Below are 19,830 nucleotides of genomic sequence, written 5' to 3'. Positions count from 1 at the left end.
GGCTGCTGTAGTTGAATGGTAAACACTCTAACAGTACGTAGGCTAATTAGCTGTAGCTAATATGTTATCGTTGATCGTGTAGTTTTTTTGTTCTTTAAATCTAATCGTGTGCTCTCCGGTGAACTGAGCTCAAAGCAATTGCCCTCTCACGGGGTGGCGTGGCTTGATCTTTATCAATGACATTCGTTCGTTAGCGTGCTGCCGAGACCTCCTATTTAAGTTTACTTTGCTGGGCAAGGCAGAGCTCGTGTTGTGTACACAGACGGCAGGTGGAGTTCCAAATCGCTTCCCATGTGCCTACCGTTTACCAGTGCATCCGTCGCCATTGCCCTTGTTACGAGTATGTAGCAGCTGTTTGTATCGGGGTTACAAAGTACACTTTTAACCATTGTCTTCTGCAAACAGGCTAAAGCTCGTGCAAATGCAAAGACAACATGCCAGCGCGAAGGCCCGCACGCCGGTGTTTATAAAGGTTATCTCAAGCCAAGAGAAACGGATGATTTGTTTGCTGTATACCGATAACACAAGTCAATGAGATCACACAATTAGCAGATTGAGGGCAACACAGGCTACATTTTCGGTCCTGGTGTGTGCGAAATGCTTTCGATCAGAGCGCAGTGTTGGTTGGTTATTGATATTCTTCGAGTAAATGTGTCGTTACAATTAGTGTTTTAGATTACTGTGCTTGGTAGATTAGTTATGTCAATGGTGAGATACTTTAATTCTTATAAATGTGAAATTTCTCTGTGCTCATTTTTGGATATTATTAGCAAGAGCGGTTGTATTTAAATGTAAGGTTGCTGCCTAGGAATAATGCCCATCAAGGCAGGTCATCGTTATGGGCAGAGCTGTGACTTTGCATTTCCTTATCAAAATAGAAAGCTCAACAGATAGTTTTGAATGGAAGAGGCTTTATCATGCCTCACATTTTGCATTTTTTTGTGTTACAGAAGTTTGTTTGAGAGACATTTATCACTGAATATTGAAGAAACTTTATTCGTACTCTATGAAGTACATGAAAAAAGGTCTAGCATCCTAATCGAAATGGTAAGGATAAGTTATAGGTTGCACATTATTATGTAAGTTCCCAAGATGCTTTCTTGTTTTTGCAGCCTGTCAAGTTTTTCTCATTAGACAGGTTTTCTTGGATTATGTCCAGAGTCAGAGATTTGACTAATATTAAAACAACATCCCTTGGCCTTAACCTGCACAGAACAGGTTTTTCTGCAGGAAATGGCTTGTGTGCTTTGAATGACTTCAGTAGCTTGCTTTTGTTGGAATTATGTGGTCTACCAGTCGTTTAACTGGAAAACCACATTTAGTGTAAGCATTGTTTTTGGTAGAGTTCATTTTATATATATATATATATATATATATATATATATATATATATATATATATATATATTATACATACATGCACGCACATACACTGTAACAGCAACAACAGTTTTGATGGAGACTAAGGGGATTGCTTGCATTAGCTGTTAAACTAATCAAAAGACAAATGCATGTTGAGAGATTACTCAGACATGATTACGAGGCAGGGACAATTGTGCGACGCTTTTGACTGGTTCTTCTTGAGTCTCAGTGTCGTTTACATGAGTCGAAGTGGTTTGCTTTGGCTGCAGCTGCATTGTCACATGGGTTCTCACTGTAGCACTGTTACTGCTCTAAAGGAGGAAACAGGAAGGACTGGGTTAATTAGGGTTTTGTAGACCTGCTTAGTGACAGCTGTGGTAGAAATGTCTGAGTGTTACAAAGACTAGGGGGGAGAGTAGAAGGGGAGTCTTGTTCCCCTCTTCTACTGTGGAGGTGTCACCAGGCTAGCATGTTTAGTTCAGGTCCTTGTTGGATTTCCATTATCGTACTTGCCGTGTTGTCAGTGAAAGCCCAGCCGGCTAGTCTTAGTGGTGCTGGCCTACTTACAAGCATACTGTGGGTGGAGTTGGTGAAGTGCGCACTATGTTGTTATCATTGACTTCAGCATGAAAAAACTGCACGGAGGCACATGCAGAAAGCTAAAGGAGCGGGGAGTTGTTGTTGATTACACCAAACAACCAGCAGCAGATAAAAGTAATATGGAAACTCCAGCTTTGGAGTGAACAGGATATGCCGGTGGGTATATCAGTCTCTAAGTATGATATCATACAGCTTGTTGTGGTGGCATACAGTGTGTTATTTTCATTAAATTGACTGTATGTGACCATAGTCCAGCCATGCTATGAATCGCACCAGTTTGGCATGATTCCAAAGGTAGTACTGGGGAGTGCTTCATAGCTGGCTCACAGTTTGACAGGAAGTACAGTACCTCCCACTAAGTAGACTTCAGTCCCTTTGCCTGTTTGAGGGCATCAGTTGAGAGCAGGCACTGCACAGATCCACTGATCCATTTTTATCTGGATCAAGTGAGAGAAGATGCATTCTTAGAAAAGCTTCATTGGTGAGTCTGTGTGCCTCCTGCTTCAAATTGATGGCTGTGAAACAAGCAGTCTGTATTGTTACGATAACAACAGTGAGAACAGGAAGTGGTTTGCAGGCTGCCATTAAACACCACTGAAGAAAACAGGAAGTAAATAACGAGGAGAGTGTGTCTTTTAGTGTCCAGGCTAACTACGGAGCATTTTCGGTATTCTTTATTGCTGTATTACAGTGTAAAATGAGTAGTAAACATCCCAGAATAAGGGGATTAGTTTGGGTATTCCCACAACCAGCAACACCATATTGAAATGTTGGATTAATCACTGGCTGAAAGGCTGAAGGTAGGCAGCACACTGACACCTAGGCTGGCTAAACACAATAAAGTGGTTAGAGAAGCCACATCCATTTTTTGTGACGCACACACTCTAGAGCACTCGCCAGTACATATTTTTTGAACAACACATATCTACACAAAATTTATTGAAAGCTGTACAGCACTACAGGAAATGTCAAAGCAACCATTCCCTTTGTATCTGATGAACAGGGTTTGGTCCATTGTTTTAAAGATGCCTTGTGCTGTGACTGGTCATGACTAGAAAGGGTTTTGTTAAATGCAGTGTACTTTCTGCAAAAACCTGGTGGGTACTTATGAGGTGTTTTTATGTGCTTCATCTGAATGGTTCAGCTTCATCTGAATGGTTGAGCATGTGCAGTTTTACTAAATCTTTTAATACACAGATACTACTCCTTGTATCATTTCAGTTTTTTTTTTGGTTATGGCACCACACTTAATAATTAGTTATTTTCTTTTGTTTTGGCTGGTTATGCACTTAACCCAGATAGGTATAACAGAAAAGATTTGATGACAGGAGAGGCTGTGGAGACATTGGCACCAAATGCATTTCATTTGAGGTCCAAAGATTCAGAGCACAGAGCCTCCTTTTGCTTGTTTGTTTTGTCCATTGTATGAAAGTGTCCCTCTGCAGCTGCTTGAGATTATTTTCCCCCTGAACAAAACGATAAGGTCGATAATTTCATCTCGGCAGATGATCTTTAGCTTGAAGATGTCACATGTGTTGTTAAACAAGGTTAAGCATATGTGGTTTAGATGAAATCCATTAATAAAGAAAATCAAATGAAAAGAGCCTCCATTTTGTGTCAGGCTGCACTGAACTATCCAGTGGCTGCCGCTAATTTATTTTGGTAACAAATGCAGTTAGGCCCATGCCTTGGAGGAAGAGTGCACAGGCCAGCTTCGCCTCTCGTGTGAGTGGATGATTGAATTGGCAAACCTAATGTAACAGGTTGAGATGAGCCAGCGATGGCTGCATATAATGGAGGACTGGGTACATCCCCAGGGCAAACAGTCCATTCACTCTTAATTCTGCTTGGCCTGTTTTACACAAAAGTACCTTCAGCGTTTATTGCTGTTACGCAGCACACGTCTCACAGAAGGCCAAGCAGGCCATAACCATTATAAAAACCTTTTACCATCTTAATGACTCTCAATTATATGACCTCTCGATCACAGACCAAGATTTGGCCTTAAGTTGGTTGGACCGGTCCATCATTTCTGGCCTGTTTTTTCGTTGGAGAAGGGAGTGAAAAGAGGAGCTGTTCCCAAAATGCGTGTCATTTACCGATGTGCACCTCCAATGATGACCACATTGACTTGTCTGTTTATCAGCATGTGTTGCATGTCATAGGTGTCCATTCTGTGCCTGTTTTTGCCCTCACGCTGAGTGGCTCCCTCGCTTTGAAAGATAAGGACAGCCATTTCCCGCAGCCAGCATTCCTGGTGTGCCCTCTCGCTCATTCCCACTGCAGCGGTTTCATCCGCATGCTCCGCTGGAAAGGACCAGTGCCAGCTCCCAAACTCTTTGAACACGATCCCTCTGGCAGATCAGAACAAAATGCGGCTTGGAGCCTCTTCCCCTCCGCTCGTGGAGCAGAGGTCTGAAGGTTAGAAAGCTGCTGGTGGCAGAAACGTGTAATGAGGACTCGGCGCTGCACCCTCCGAGGCGAGCGTGGAGCGGCCCACAGAGAGCTGGGGACAGCAGCCTGACTGTGCAGCACATGCAGCGCAGCCCGGTGAAGTCTTGCGGTCCCAACCTCCGTCCACGCAGCCAGCTGGCGAACGAGAAGCGCAGATAGCTGCGAGTTGGTGCACTTGTCAGGTGCTGAGGTTCATCGAAAATCTGCATTAATGATGGGGTGCTCCGCCGGTTTGGCAAGTGGCCGCCTCGCTATCAGGCAGGTTCCAGGTGCACGTGAAAAGAAAGGAACGCTGTTTAACGTGAGCGCTCCTAATCCCGCAGAAACGATAAGCTGCGCTTAAACAAATGTAGCATGCAGACACCGGCAAAGAGGAGGGAGCAGAAGATAACAATGTGAGCTGCGATACACAGAGAGCAGAGGGGTTTATCCCTGAAGGGAGAATTCCAGGAACAGTGAAGTTACAGGACGCTGCGCAGAGAATACCCCTAGGTAAGATGAGGACATTTTCCATGTGGCAGAGGCATGCAGGTAGCAGGCAGTGGCTTCGCATTCTCACCCAGGGCTAAACAGAACAGACCGGTACAATTCTGAACACCGGAGGAGAAGTACCCCACGTGGTGTCAGTTTATTTCTTTCAATGATTTAATCCACATCTCTGCAGTTTCCAAACCTTTGGCTTTATGAAGATTAAAGAATGTGGAGAAAACGAGTGGTTTCATGTCACTGACTAATGATCAGAGTAATTATTCACTGACAATGTGTACTCTCTCATCTCAGTTAGCTGAATGACAGGAATAGCTCCTCTTCTGCAGGAGCTCCTCCAGACAGGTGAGGCTTGATCTTTACTGGGTCCATTTTGAAGGTGTCTGCTATCTCAGACCGAGAGGCTGTTGGGACTGTTAGATCATGTGGTATGTGCACACTTTGGGCCTAACCCAAGCTCTGGAATATGAAGCTTTGGGCCAGTTATGTCCCTGCCTGTACTGAATATCTTCCTTTTGATGCCACATAGAAAATACAGCACTCCACATAATCACCCGAGTGGATGAATACACCATAGTGGATCACACTCACAAAGGCAAGGTTGGAGTGGGCAGTAGAGGAGGGACTACAAGGGCAGGTTGGAGCTGAACTGTCTGTAGCAATATCTGTCAAGTATATCCCAACAGCCATTTTCTACTAATTGCTTTTGCAAAAATTATAAAGCAAACACATATATGCAAGGACGGTTGGAAAGTGGTTGAGAAAGCTCTGAAATGTCAGCAAAGAAGGCAGCCTGGAGACAATGTCTTTATTATAAAGAGCCTGAAAAAGCAATGACCCACTGCTGTGTCAGCTGAATGTCATAAGGTGTGTGTGTGTGTGTGTGTGTGTGTGTGTGTGTGTCTCGGTGCAAGTGAGAGAAAAAGAGAGAGGGAGGGAGAAAGAAAAGCATGCTGTTGTGTAAAATATGCCAGATGTCAGTCCTCACAGAAAGTGCAGTTCTGATTAGACCAATGGCGACAGTATACCACACATGCATTAGGTGTTTCTTTTTCTTTGCCAAAGCAAGACTGTGGTGGCACAGTTTCATGCTGGGCTGCATCTGCTGTCTGGAAATAAGACCAGCGAGAAAAACCATTTCATCTCTAGTATCCAAGGTTCCCTCTGCCCATACTGTAAAGAAATGGCACAGTGCTACTGAAAAGCTTGCCATTGTGGAATCCTCCCCACCAGTAAGGTCAGCATTGATTCAGAATTGATGGGCAAACAGTCCGACACAAGTTATCCTTTCAGCTGAGCGCAAGGTGTGGCCAGAGGTCCTCTGACTAAGGGTAACTTCAGAAGTTTTGCCCCACAGAGCATTACAGCCTCCCCCCTGGGGCGTAATTATCCCCAGAATAGCCCCTCTCTCTTACCTTCTCCCCCCTGCTGTCTCTCCCACTCCGCTCCCTCACCAGGGCTGGCGCTCAGAAATCAGCCAGGCTATTAGCTTGTAATTAGAGCGTGCGGCAGCGGCAGGCTGGAGCTACAAAGTGGAAGGACAGCCAGGGGATGGGGACTGGTAATTAGGAGACTGCAGGAAGCATCAGAGCTGTGATTAGTAATGGCTCTTGAACCATTAATGTAGAAGGCAGGCAGGCAGGGTGTTGGGGAGCAGAGAGAGAGAGAGCGAGGGTAGGGGAGATGGGGGGGAAGAACAGCAACCATTGGCGAAAGACGCCACAGCACATTTCCTGTGAAGGGGTAAGAAACGCTGCAGCGTTCCCTTCCCTGGCAGTGTTTTGTCCAGATTTGCAATTGATTAGTAATTGGCCGCCTCTGAGGCTGTGTAGCCTGTGTAGCCGCCTTCTCCACAGAAAGGAACAGTAACCAGAACACTCGACCCTCATTAGAAAAGCAGTCCAGGCTCCACGTTATGTGCAGTGGAAAGGAGCCCAGCTCTCTTGTCTGAAAAGGCCAATAAAATCAGCCAGTAAATGTGTTCAGATGGCCTGTGGCTTCACTTTACTGGTCTTGGTGTTTGCGGATGCCATTTATTTCTCCGAGGTTAGATATAAAGAGATTTTACCCTCCTGTTTGGCGGTACATGAAAATGCTGTCAATGCTATACCTCATGTCTCAATTTCCAGACATTTTATTGCAGGAGGTTAAGTATGCAGTAAAATGTTTTGCACACGCACACCTTTACGTTGTCAATGGAGGGTTTCATGGACACAACCCCAACTACATCACATGCTGACACAAAGACTGGAGTGTTACCTTCAGGTATAACAACATATGGGAGAGTGGGCATGTTGTATTCTATATGTGTATGCATGTTTCTGCAGTGCTTTGTATTGAGTGTGTGTCTAGAGTGTGTGTGTGTCTGTATGTGTGTGTGCATGCGTGCATGTTTGTGTGCATGTTCATGTGTACATGTGTGAGTGCAATTGTGTGTGTGTGTGTGTGTGTGTGTGTGTGTGTGTGCGCGTGTGTGGGAGAGGGAGGGAGGCTGGCGGCTGGCTGCAGAGTGGAGTACAGGCTTACTAATGAGGCGTGCAGGTGCAGCAGCACTGATAAGCTCAGCAGCAGCAGGCTGGGCCGGGGGCTGCAGATGGATCCTGCAGGTCCAGAGCAGGTGCACACGCCGGGTAGAGTGGCCCCACCGGCAGGTTACACATCTCCACCACTGACGCTTTTGTATTATCGCCGGAACAGCTGGCCAGGGGCTCTGCCTGCCCCGGGGGTGACACAGCCGTGTCCCTTGCAGCAGGAGCACTAAGCTGGGCAGGAAGTAGCAGGTCCAGCTGGAAACAGCAGCACAGAGTGGGGGCATGGCTCTCTGATGGGGCATTAGTGGGAGCCAGTGCAAGGCAGTCACTCCTGTTTGTGTCCCTCCTTCAGTGTAATCTATTTGTTAATGGGTAGGATATCTAATGGACCCAGCTATTTGTTACATCTGTGGGTTTTTTAAAAATAAAACCACTGTTAGTTTTCTCTAGAAAAAAAAAATGCTCCACATGATTAAAAAAAATGGAAATCTAACAAAGAGCAGGAAATGTGTGTGTAATTAAAAGAAAGGGCTTCGCCTCAGGAGGAAACGTGGGGAGAGCCTGAACAGCAACAATTTTCTCCACTTGAAGTGTTTTTTATTAAATGCGTCGAGCTCTCTCAAGAATAGACCTCTCATCATTTCCCTTTTGTGTGGAGCCAGGCAGGTAGAGCGCAAGCCCCTAAAACCAGCAGATGGAACGCCCGGGTCATTTATAATAAGGCACAAACAACAGGGCCTGCAGCAGCGGTCTCCCGCTGTTAGAAAGCACAAGAATCTGCGGAGGTGGCTGTTTTTCCCCTGATCTCCGTGCAGCGCCAGAGAGCGGGAGTTCAGGACCAGCAGCCTAAATGATGGCTCTCACGGCAAGACGGAGGAAGGAGGAAATGTCCGCCTTTTACGGGAGTAAAATTGCTCTCAAAAACAGGGTCAGGGGGAGGCTGATGCCCGTATCATGCTGTCTCCTGAATCGATTTCCTCGCAGCCTGCCATAGTGTAATAATGGAGCTAGAAACGGCTGTCTGGGGTTTAATGATGGAGAGTCTGCAGGTGGGGAGACTATCCATCTACTTACACCATCCTAATCCCACTCTACAGTACCTAAACCATCACCTATACCTCAGGTCTACTCCCACTCTACCTGTAACATCACCTATAACGCCATCCTGCTCCAACACTGCAGGTCATAAACCATCACCTAAAACACCATCCTACTCCCATTTTATATTTCATGAATCCCAGCCTATAACACCAATCTGCTGTAACTCAGTACTTCATGAATCATCACCTATCACACCATCCTACTGCCATTCTACGTTACCAGACTCATCACCTATAACACCACCCTGCTCCCACTAAACGCCACCTAAACCATTATTTAACAACATAATGATCCCATGCCCTACTGCAATGCTGGGTAGAGAGCCTGCCTCCCTCTGTGCTGAACAGAAATCTGCTGAAGTTAGAGACAAAAGCAGAACTTCTCTGGGCAGTTCTCTGGTATTCCTCTAATCACGAGGAACAATCTACAAAAGACTGCGTTAGACAGGCTCTGTTAAATTCCATTCCAATCTGAGATTTAATATAAATCACTTGAAGGAAGGAGAAAGGATCAGGAATTAGGGCTTGTGCAAGAAAAGCGCCAGGGACGCCGTCCTCGTTCTGACCGTGGCACTCGCATTTTGGAAATGTGCAGGCTCACGCTGTGCTGAAGGAAGGGGAGTGCGGGGCAGGTGTGGAGAGGATCATTGCTCGGCTCAGTCCAGCCACACTCTGACCACCCAGCTCTTGTCCTAATGATCCTTGAGGGCAGGCCAGGGCCCTGCTGCAGCCCACACTCTCCTGCAATTAAATGGAGCGCACGTACAATAAAAATGTAGACCACTCATCCATCATCGCCCCACAGGCAGAGGAGGTTCTATTCCCAGTTGTTAGTATAATGAATTTACATGAGCTGATAATGCAGACAAGTATTCAGTCAATTGCTGCTGCTGCAGAGTCTAATAAATATGGGTTTAATGGCAGGGCAGTGGGAAGTGCAAGGCCACGATGTGTCTGCTCCCTTGGGCCAGGGGTGAGGGCGGGGGTTCTGGTCTGTGCCATCGAGCCATCCCCCTCCCTGATGAGATGGATGTGGAGGCAGACTGAAGCGTTGGAGCCATGCAGCTCCTAAGGGGACCAAGGATTTAATCTGTGTGTTTGCTGGCAGTGAAGGTAAAAATCATTCTGGGTACTTCTAAAAGTGTGGACAAATCAGTTGAAGTGTATTCCTCTGTAGGTCTGGAAATGAAGCTAGGTGCATGGGTAGACCATCGCCTATTTGTCAAGGTTCCATGTCATTCAGTGAGAAATTTATCCTATGGTTTTCTGACAGGGTTTGTGGGCAGAATGTTCTCAAGATGAGAGCACCTTGGAGATGATGGTTTCCTGTTTGTCTGTGGTGCGGTCAAGCCCATTAGTCAACATTGTTTTTGCTCCACGGCTCAATGCTCTGGCATTCTTTCCCCCTCGAATGACGGGGTCGGCCGCAGCACCGTCATCTGTGGCTGGGAGCAGAGCCGGAGTCCGACCCACACTCTGTGTCCCTGGGGGCCTCTCTGTCCGCACAAAAAAACCACAGGGAGACCAGCTCACGGGATTGGGTCTAAGGCCGGGCTGACGGAACCATGGGACCTGAGTCAGACATTCAGTCACCCGTTAATCAGGATTACTCGGATGGCGGGGGTGGCTTTGCTGCTCTGCTGGCTCTTCCCTTCCCCAAGCTGGGCTCTTTCCATGACGCACTGTGTGATTTATGCCTGGGCTAGACACGCAGCATGCAGCCTGCTTCTGAAAACGGCTGCCGTTAGCGCTCCGTAGGTGAGACGCCCAGACTGTTTTTCTCCCTGACTGATGCTCTGCCTGGGAGTCCCAGGGTGGGAAGTGCCCTCAGACCAGGAGCGGGGAGCCGCCATTTCACACGTGTGAAGCTAAGCGCCTGCTTAGTTGGGCCTGATTGCTTTGGTAGGGGCCCAGTGAGTTAGAATAATCCTTTGAATGCCTTCCCTGAATTAGAGAAGATAACCAGGGTTCTACCGGTTGTTTTAACAAGCTGATAGGCAAATCCCATCCCTGTTAAAGATTAACGGCTCTACATCGTATTGCACGCTATCTCCACTGCAGTGAGGAAGTTTTGAAGCCAACCGTATTTTCCCAGTGTTTTTGCTTGTTTATTTGCTTGTCCTCCTCACACGGCACAGCAGGTTGCTAGGAGGGGGAGGGGTGCACCGTTTCTAAATCTGGGATATACCACCAGAGCTGGTGTTTACACTGCCTCTCGCTGCCCTGCGTTCAAGTGACCCAATTAAGCCCTTAAGAGGTTTTGTGACAACAGCACAACAATGTAACGGAGAGTCGCTACGACCAGTAGGTCCCAGGGTTTGACTGGGGGCCCTGTCTTAATCAGCTATTACAGCTCCGGGGTGGCATCAAGGGAAATGGTCTTTAAGTGGGCCTCGGTAGTCTTTAGTCAGAGCCGTCAGCACTGAGGGTAAGTCACCGCAAGGAAAATAAATGGGTGATGGGAAGGCAGGGAAGGCAGAACAGTGTGGCTTGCTGTTGTATCCCTGTCATCCAGGATATAAAGGGAAAAGGTGGGAGCTAACAGCGGCAGGTCATCAAACAGTGACATCTGCTGGCAAGAAATGGGTATGGCAGGGGAACCACCTCACACAGCGCAGCCAACAAGCACTCAGGGGAGAGGGACGAGATGCCAGTGTACACATAGTAATCCAATACTTTGAATTACGCTGCAAAGGAGAAAAAAGGGTCTTAATTTCAGTCCGGGAGGCGCTGTAATTATAGGCAGCTGGTAATTACAGCGTCTTGCACGCTGTTATTTCCAGAGGCCTGTCCACAGCGAGTGGAGATTGGTGGGGGGGGGCGTGAGGGGGGGGGGGGCTTGCTATAATTAGATCCACTCTGGTGCAGGGGTAGATGGGTTTGCTCTGAGTTCAGAGCTTCAGAGCTAGTATTAGCTTGGCAATGCAGACTCAAGAGGTCCTCAGCCTGATGTCTGTTCTACAGCTCAGTGAATCAGGCAGTCAGCAGGAAGCCTCAGGTGATAGTTATGACTCAGGGTGGTGTCTGACTGCCAGTGGTTTTTGGGGGTGTCTGTAAAGACCCTCTGCCCAAATACCCCTGCAGGGCTGACTGCAGAGAGCTGATACAATCTGACCTCTGCCAGATCTGCCCTGTCCCCCTGTGTCCCAGTCATGTTCCCAGTCCACGTTCACTCTACTCCGTAAGCCTACTCTGGAAAACGGGGAGCCCAGCGATCCGTATAAAAGACAGACAGACTCAAACACAGTGCAGGCTGTCATTTACATTGCCAAAAAGATCCTTTCATAATGAATTGTCCCTACTATAGTGCCTTTTTTCCAAGCACATCAGTTTCACAGTTGAGACAATCAGGGTTTGTCTTTCTTTTGTGAATAGTTTCTCCTTTTCTCTGTTTGAACTTAAGGTGTTTACATTTTTCTAGATTTACTGTAGCCTGAATTAAAAGGTAGACATGTCTTAATTATGCTGTAGTGGAGCTTTCATAAACAATAATTTCCATAGCCACTGGAGGGAGCTGGTAAAGGTATGTTTTACACTCCTAATGAATATACAACCTAGTGCAGATGGAAGAACATCAAAAGCAGGTTTCCTGGTTGGTCATTTCAAGCCATATAAACGCCAGACTCAATTATAAATCACGTGACGGCTCACAAAGGTGGCTTTCACAGAAAGTGAATTGCATCGTAAATGTGATGACTTATTTTTTTGTGAAGAGGATAGATTGTCCATGAAAATTCTAGGAACAATTACAGCCACCATTTCAAAGAAAGGAGCTGCATCTGTGACATATCTATTGGTATGAAATAGGCAGCGTTTTGCTTTTCTCGGGCAATAATTGTTTGCTTTCAGAATGCACAGTCTTGTAAGAAGGAAGCGACTGAAATGACTCACTCACGCCTGCTAATACAGTAGCAGAAAAAAGAAAAGGACCAATTAAACTGCCTCTCCTGTAGGTATATTTGGTAAATGGGTTTTAATATGGTTTGGCAGAAGACTATAGGCTAATTTACTCACCCTTATGTATGACTCTGGGCTTGAGTGTATTTATATAGTGTCTGAGAGGGCAGGGTTTGTATGACAAGGTTTTAATAACACAAGCCAAAACAGGTCTCCACCTCTGCCTCCAGCAGTCTCTCTCTCTCTTCACACTGAACAGCTCTGGGGAAAGTGCCGGCACGTAATATTTCCCGTGCATCCCCCCCTCCCCCCCTCCCTCCCTCCGCTCTGGGGGGGTGGGGGTGGGGTGTGGGTCAGATGTCACGATCGGGGCTCCGTGGAAGAGGCCCGCTGTAATCCGGGCCGCCCGCCCTCCTGCCCAGCAGCATGCATGCCTCTGTTATCTAAGAACGGCTAAGGAATTATAGGTTGAGAGGGAAAAGGGGGGGGGGTGGCGGTGGAGCGGGAGGGGAGGGTCATGTGACATTGCAGCAGCTGCTAGGCTGAGAATGTCTGTTTTCAGTAGGCGAGAGAGAGAGAGAGGAGGGGAGGGACAGATAGGCAGGGAGAGTGTGTGTGTTGGGTTGCTTTGTTAGATAAGCTTCAAACCGTCTTTGTGAGAGAGAGAGAGAAAGAGAAGGGGGGAGGAGGGAAAAGAGAGAGAAAAAATGGTGTTTCCCTCAGTTGCCTTCAAGTGTGGGGCTTGGCGGAAGATGCAGAGATGGGCGACAGAGGCAGCTCTTGCCCTTTGTTGTACAGTAAGGAACTGAGGATTTTCTCTTTTTAGCAGGGGAAGAAGCGAGGATCGGGAAATGTCTAGCTATCCACTCAGGTTGTGTTTATGTTTGTGTGGGTGGTCGACTGTGTGTGTGTGTGTGTGTGTGTGTGTGTGTGTGTGTGTGTCTGTGTGGGTGGGTGAGTTGTGGATAGTATGTGTCTGTTGTTATAGATTGTTCATATGGGACTGTTAAAAACTTTGTAGTCTCATTCTTGTTTTACAAGAAATTCATTAGGTAAAACCTCTGAAATGTTGAAATATTTCTCGTGGAGTAATTGTTCAGAGTTCCAATGAGGTCAGCTCTCATTTAGAGGAGGGGCATTGTTAATTTCATTATTAATTGCTTTCAGTGGTTCAGCCAGAGTGCAGTGGGTGAACTAGAGGTTATCTTTGCGATGTCAGTGGTACTTGAATTCAACAGTGTTTTCAATGCAGTATGCACTTTTCTGCTTTGCTGAACATAGAGATGAACCTCAGAATTATATCCATTTCAAAACCAAGATCCGGCATTTAACAGCAGTGTTTTAACTTTTTATATTATTTGTATATATACGAGCTAGGTCTGTGTGACAGTTGGCTTGATATTGAAAGAAATCAATCTGCAGTCACCAGCAGTAGGGACTCTCTTTTTAGATGCTTCCTGTAACAGTGTTGTAACCCTGTGACATTTTTGGAACCCGGTCTTTAATTGCGCTGCTCAATTAATTATCATGTGTCCCTCTCTGGTGGCTGCAGAGCATGCCTGTCTCTGTGAGGGATTCCACTCTGGCTGTTAACACGGTTTCCCCTTTCACTGTCCAAGACGCAGAGCCACACAGGGCCTGCTACAGGCCCCAGGGCTCGTAAATCTCTCCTGAAATAAAAATGTCCACAAAGTAGTTCCAACTCGCAAGCTGCTGATGTGAATCTTCAGCAGTGGAAAAAGAGCCACGGCTTGCACAAGAGTAAAATCGGCACCAAAAAGATATTAGGCATGACTGCTGTCAGCGAAACATTTTTTTAAATTCACGTGATAGAGTCCGATATGTAAGTCAGCTGATGGTGAAGATGGTGAGAATGATGAGGATCATGATGAAGAGGAGGAGCTTTGAAAAGGCAGGTCAGGCTATGTCAATGTTTCTGCTGTGTGGCGCTGCGCTGTGGAAAGTGGAACAAAGAGCAGGAGGGGGTTGAGTCAGGTCCTGGCCCTGTCAGAGCTGTGTGGCCTGACCTTGGGCCGGACACTTGACCTCGTGGTGGCAGCCTCCCCCCAGCTGTCACACTCAGGCACAGAGCGTCTCTGCTTGCATTTGATCAGGGCTGGGGAAATGCAGATGCTGGCTGCTGTGAAGAAGTCCAATCACTGCTTCTTAATACGTGCCTCTACGCTACAGCATCTGACTCATCACAGGCTGAGTGTCTGCTCCAGGGACAGAGAAAATGACAGCAAAAACTCTCCCGGCACCACTCTCCAAACTAAGTCACCTTCTCTCTCTTTAATCTCTGCAGGCATGAGCCATGAGCCAAAGTCACCTTCCCTAGGCATGATCTCCACGGCCGGTCGGACCACCGCCACGGTCAGCCCCCTCACCCCTTCGCCCCTCAATGGCTCCATCGTGCCCAATGGCAGCCCGGCCGCCAATAGCAGCCTGGCCGTCCAGTCTGCCCACTCAGGCTTTGCTGCTGCTCTGCGCAAGCTCGCCAAACAGGCTGAGGAACCCAGAGGTAAGCCCTACCCTCGCCCCTGCCTTGCCCCCGCCCCCACCCATGAAACTGACCCAGGGCTTGCTGTCCGCCCTGCCCCCAACACTGACCCCTGTGTCACACATTCACATTAAGCTCTTGGACTGTGTCAGTTATTTTTTTTGTTGAACTTATTAATTGCACTCTTATACCATCCCCACTGTTTTGGTTCCCTGCTGCTAGTAAACAGGAGGCACACAGAGGACTAATTGTGTAACTTGCACGGAAACAAGCCGTGATGATACAGGGTCTCATGATTTTTAGAAACCCTGGGGTGCAGATTTTCAAATGGGAACTCTTAATTCCAGACTCTGAGGGGAAAGTATGACTTGTTTGAGAGGAGTGCCGAGAATGAGTGAATTCCCATTGAATGTAGACTTAAGAATTCATTCTTGGTTTGCATGTTATTTTATACCGCACCAGAGTTTTCAGATGAACGCGGTACTCATTGTTGTGATATAATCGGTTAGTTGTAGCAATTGTTCCATTCAGTTCATAGTTGCGAAGGCAAACAATTCCTGGCAGTCTGATGGTCTAGAATGAGAGTGACCCAATTATGGATCATTCCCAAGCAGCCTGTCTGTATGAAAGTGCTTGAAGGAATGGTCATTACAGTTGCAAATGTTAGACCTGTACTTTTTTAGTGTGCCTTCCTACCTATACATCCCTTAGAATTTTTCCAAGGTATTGTGTGCATCTTGTATCTCCTTTTCCAACATCCCTTGTCTGTATTGTCTTAAGGCCAGCACCACCTCCTTCTGCTCACTAGCTCACTACTCTGAAACATTATATAGCACTATATGTATCTGCTGTTCTGTCGCATGCCTCCTCACACTGCCTAGCTAATCAGTGTAATTACAATCAACAGCTTGCCTCAACACTACTAAATGCTTGTATGTGTGTTATCTTTGTTGTATATCCATATCCATCCTGATTTTGCAGTCCTCTATTTCAGTACATATTGCTTCCCAGGAGCACATCAGTGGAAAAAAATAGCTCTCTAATATTTGTAACTGCAGTAGTCATGAAGACTTTTTAAGGTTTAAGGTGTAGTTTCCAAAGTTGAATTACCTCTAGAGTGAATCATAGTATGAACTGTTTATGCCCCCATTTAAATGTGATGCTCCTGCATGCAGTTCTCTTGTATGCAGCATAAATATAGCAAAGGTTTTCTTTTCTTTAATAGTTTCGGCCCTAGTCTTTCTGTCAACTTGTGGTGGTATGTACCACATTGAGCTACTGTATGCATTTTTTAATGTCACGGAGATTGTCAGCTGTGGGCTTCATGCATTGAAGACAAACTTCCACACTCAATGGAAGCGCTTCTATTTTGGATATAACGGGGCCCACCATTGTCAGTCCCACACAGGCTGACATCACCCTCCTGAACAGGAGTGTTACTGAAACTCAGCACAAGGGGAACTCCACAAAGATGCAACTCTCTTGTTCAGGCAGTAGTGATGCTGCCAAAGAGAAACGTTTGAATACGCAAGTTCAAATGGGTCAAATTAATCTTGTGCATAACCCAAACAAATTCCACCCACTCACATATTAACCCCACAAACACATGATTCAAAGGCCTCTGGGAGCTGGCAGCTGTATGTCTGGAGTTTCATTGTGCACCACCCCAGATTTGCTGTACAGTGGGGCAAATAAAGATTAGTTGCATAACGTTTATAGTATTTTCATAATTTATCTTTGGATCTAAGGTAGCAATACTTGTGAGACTTGTGAGAGTTTGGTCATCATTTTAAAGTAGAAAGCATCATGAAGCATTAAATTTGAGAGTAATAAAATAGGATACCTTGAAATACATGACTATAAGTGAGAAAGGATAGTAAAGAAGCAGCCTTGAGAAATGATGATGAAATGCAATGTCTTTTAGCCAATCAGAGCTGCTTTGTGGAAGATCTTGATGTCTGTATGACTTTACTGATTGGATTCTTTCTTCCTGTGGGCAGGAAATGGTTTCAAACTAAATTCATGTATGATAACAATTGAATGAAGTAATCAGCTAACATTTCGTAAAATAAGCACCCAAACACAGAACTTTTTCTTTCAACCTCCTCATCAGTCCTAATTCTGGCAAAAAATGGTAACATGCAAAAAAAAAAAAGCGGGAGGATATTGCTGTTCTTAGGGACAGATGTGTGAAGGAATAAGCCTTTATGTGGCTGTCAATGGCTTTTTTTTAATATTCTATCATTTCAAAACTTTGTTTAAAATGGCAGTTCCTCTGATTTAAATGGCAGAGGTAGCGTGAACTGTGTTGTACAGTGGGATGGAGCCACTGAGCGGACCAGTGGTTCTGCTGGGCAGTGGGGGGTGAAAATCCACAGGCAGTCGGACAATGCTCCATGCTTACACATGAAAGCATGAGTGATTTTCTTCCCGGCCGTTTTATTCCGCAGTCCTGTAAGCAGCACTGAGTTTCTGCTTGACTGTGTGTGGAACAGTGGGGGTAACCTCGTGAATATGGTGCTCCTTTTTTGCATTAGGCACTTACTGCTTGGGTGTGTTTGAGCACTGCAGGCCCTACATGTGCTTGGAAATCCTGTGAAGGAGAACTCCCGTCACAAGTGTGTGGTACATGTGTGCACACTTGAGTCTGAGCATCCCTTTCTCCTCTAGATGATGCAAGCTGGCCTTACTATCAGAGTAATGCCTGCTTTTCACTCAGTTCCTAAATAATCAAATCATCACCATGCACAAAGCACAACATGATACACCTGGCCGCATTTCATAATTTTCAATTCAATCTAATGGTAACTTCTGGCTAGTAGTAGAGCCGGATTGCGTAATCCAGTGGAGGTGGGTTGCGTTCCAGGCTTGCAGGAAGCAGTTTGGAATGTCTAATAGTGCATGTAAGTACTTGACACGTATAAAACATTTCAGATCTTAACATATGGCCAGTTTCCTAGTGTGAACTTCTTTTAACTCATAGTGCAAGAAACTTTTTGGCTGTATCTAATCAAACATTTCACAAGGATCACTAGCACTTTTCCCCTAGAAGATCACCTTGAAAGTACAGTGTGACTGTAAGAATTGTACTACTAAAGAATAATATAGCATTCAAAGATTCAAAGAGTAGAAACTTGTTTCTACAAATCTATTCAAGACACATTCCTTCTCTTTGTATTTGAAAACATATTTGTTTAAAAATCATATTTCTGAATTTTTTTCCTGGAAATAAGACAACATTCATTGAGAAATGCATGAGTCGGTTCTGGATGGTTGTTGTGTGTGTGTGTGTGTGTGTGTGTGTGTGTGAGCAAACAGGCTTTTGGAAGTAGAGCCAGTAGGGTTCTTGTGTTATTGCGACGCACATCAGGGTGCACAGAGCCGATGGGACCAGCAGGCCCCGGAGGGGGGCGGATTTCACAAGCTCAGGGGGTGCTGTGATGGCTCCGTTTGCCCTGTCGCTCTCTCTCTCTCTCTCCTCGGGGAGGCCCTGCTGAGCACCAGTCTGCGACTGCCCCAAACCCAGCCAGCCACCTCTGAACCAACGCTCTTAATCAGGCACCATGTCTCTCAGAGGTGCCCTTCCTCTCTTCTCCATGGCAGCCACGCTCCCCCAGGCTGGCTCAGGGGACCCACTGTGCCTCCCATCTTTGATTTATTACTCAGAGAGGAGTGCACAGAGCCAGAAATTCCTCCCTATCTCTCTGTGTTACAGCTAAGATAAACATGGTGGTGCTTTTTTTTTTGTCAAATGAATCCAGCCTCAGAGTTGCTTGTGGTAACCATGTTGGGACCCTCTTAAGATTTCCTCTGTGTTTGTGTTGAGGGTCTAGCAGGACACCTTCAACCCCACTTTCATTAATCCTGTAGGGAACGAATTTGGAATTGAAAAAAGAAATTCTGGACCGAGCTGAGAGAACCCCTCCTGTCACCTGTTTCAGCAAAAGTGTCACGCAGAGGGCTTCTGCCCTTGTCACCAGGGTACTGCTGTGTCCACTGGGGCCTTGTGTCAGAGCTATCAATATCTCAAGCAGAGAGTTATCAGGCACTAAATGCATTGCACAGGGACCTCGGCCAGAACATGCACTTTAAAAAGCACTCTTTTGTGGAGCTTCCGCAGAACGTATGTGGGCAGCATGTGAAGTATTGTCTGTTTGCTATTTTTAAAGAGCAAGGGCCTTTTTACTGCCAGTGGGTGGTGAGTAAATGCCGGCTGTGGAGGTAGACATGGTATGATTAAGACACTTTTAAAAAGACTGTCTCCCTTTCTCGTTTTTGAATAGCTTTTTGACCCTCATGTAGCCCGCCATGTGGAGACGGCAGGGTGAGTCATCCTTCTCGCAGTCACCCAGAGAGAGTGGTAGGCAGGCTGCAGACAGATGTGTGGAGAGGGACGGTGTGGTCACCGGTGGCAGCTCTGAACAGCACTGGGTGGCGTGTGGGGGCACCAGGCCACAGCCACCTCATCTTTTCTGGTGCTGGAATTGAGGCACCAAGGGGAACAGTGCGAATCAACAGCCCGAGTTGAGTCAGCACTGTGATTCTCCCTGGTGCCTTGCTGCAGGCATCCGCTTTTAGCACACGCTGTTTTTTTTTTTCTGCCTCCACTCTTGTGTTGTCACTGTGGGATGTAGGAAACTTGCCCGTTCTCACGTCCGCATGGCCTCAGGTTTGTCTCAACACCGTGCAGCATTGTGCCAGAGGTGTTCCTTATCCACTCTCTGCTCCTTCCCTGCCTGCCCTCTGCAAATACAGCGTGTGGACTCATCAGAAACTCTGCAGTCAGGTTTCATTCAGACTAATCACCCGTTGCTCAACGGTTTCAGGAAGGTAAACCATTAACAAAATTTTTGATCAGATGAGTGCAGATGAACAGCATGAGACACATGCAACATTCTGTT

At 46.5% G+C, this 19,830-nt stretch overlaps 1 protein-coding gene across 4 annotated transcripts in view; it reads left to right on the top strand.

Annotated features, from left to right (window-relative positions):
- gse1 (Gse1 coiled-coil protein) overlaps window positions 1–19,830 on the top strand; it is a 242,077-nt gene that overhangs the window by 194,165 nt on the left and 28,082 nt on the right. For 3 of the 4 annotated variants that reach the window (XM_036534711.1, XM_036534713.1, XM_036534710.1), the window contains one exon: window positions 14,735–14,950. In XM_036534711.1, coding sequence (XP_036390604.1) covers window positions 14,735–14,950 — 216 coding nt within the window. Of the gene's footprint in view, window positions 1–13,062; window positions 13,227–14,734; window positions 14,951–19,830 lie in introns of those variants that run through there. The other variant, XM_036534712.1, reaches the window with a different exon arrangement.

This window comes from Megalops cyprinoides, chromosome 8, assembly GCF_013368585.1.
Source record: "Megalops cyprinoides isolate fMegCyp1 chromosome 8, fMegCyp1.pri, whole genome shotgun sequence".
NCBI classification, from domain to species: Eukaryota; Metazoa; Chordata; class Actinopteri; order Elopiformes; family Megalopidae; genus Megalops; species Megalops cyprinoides.
This window is presented reverse-complemented; position numbering and strand designations above follow the sequence as displayed.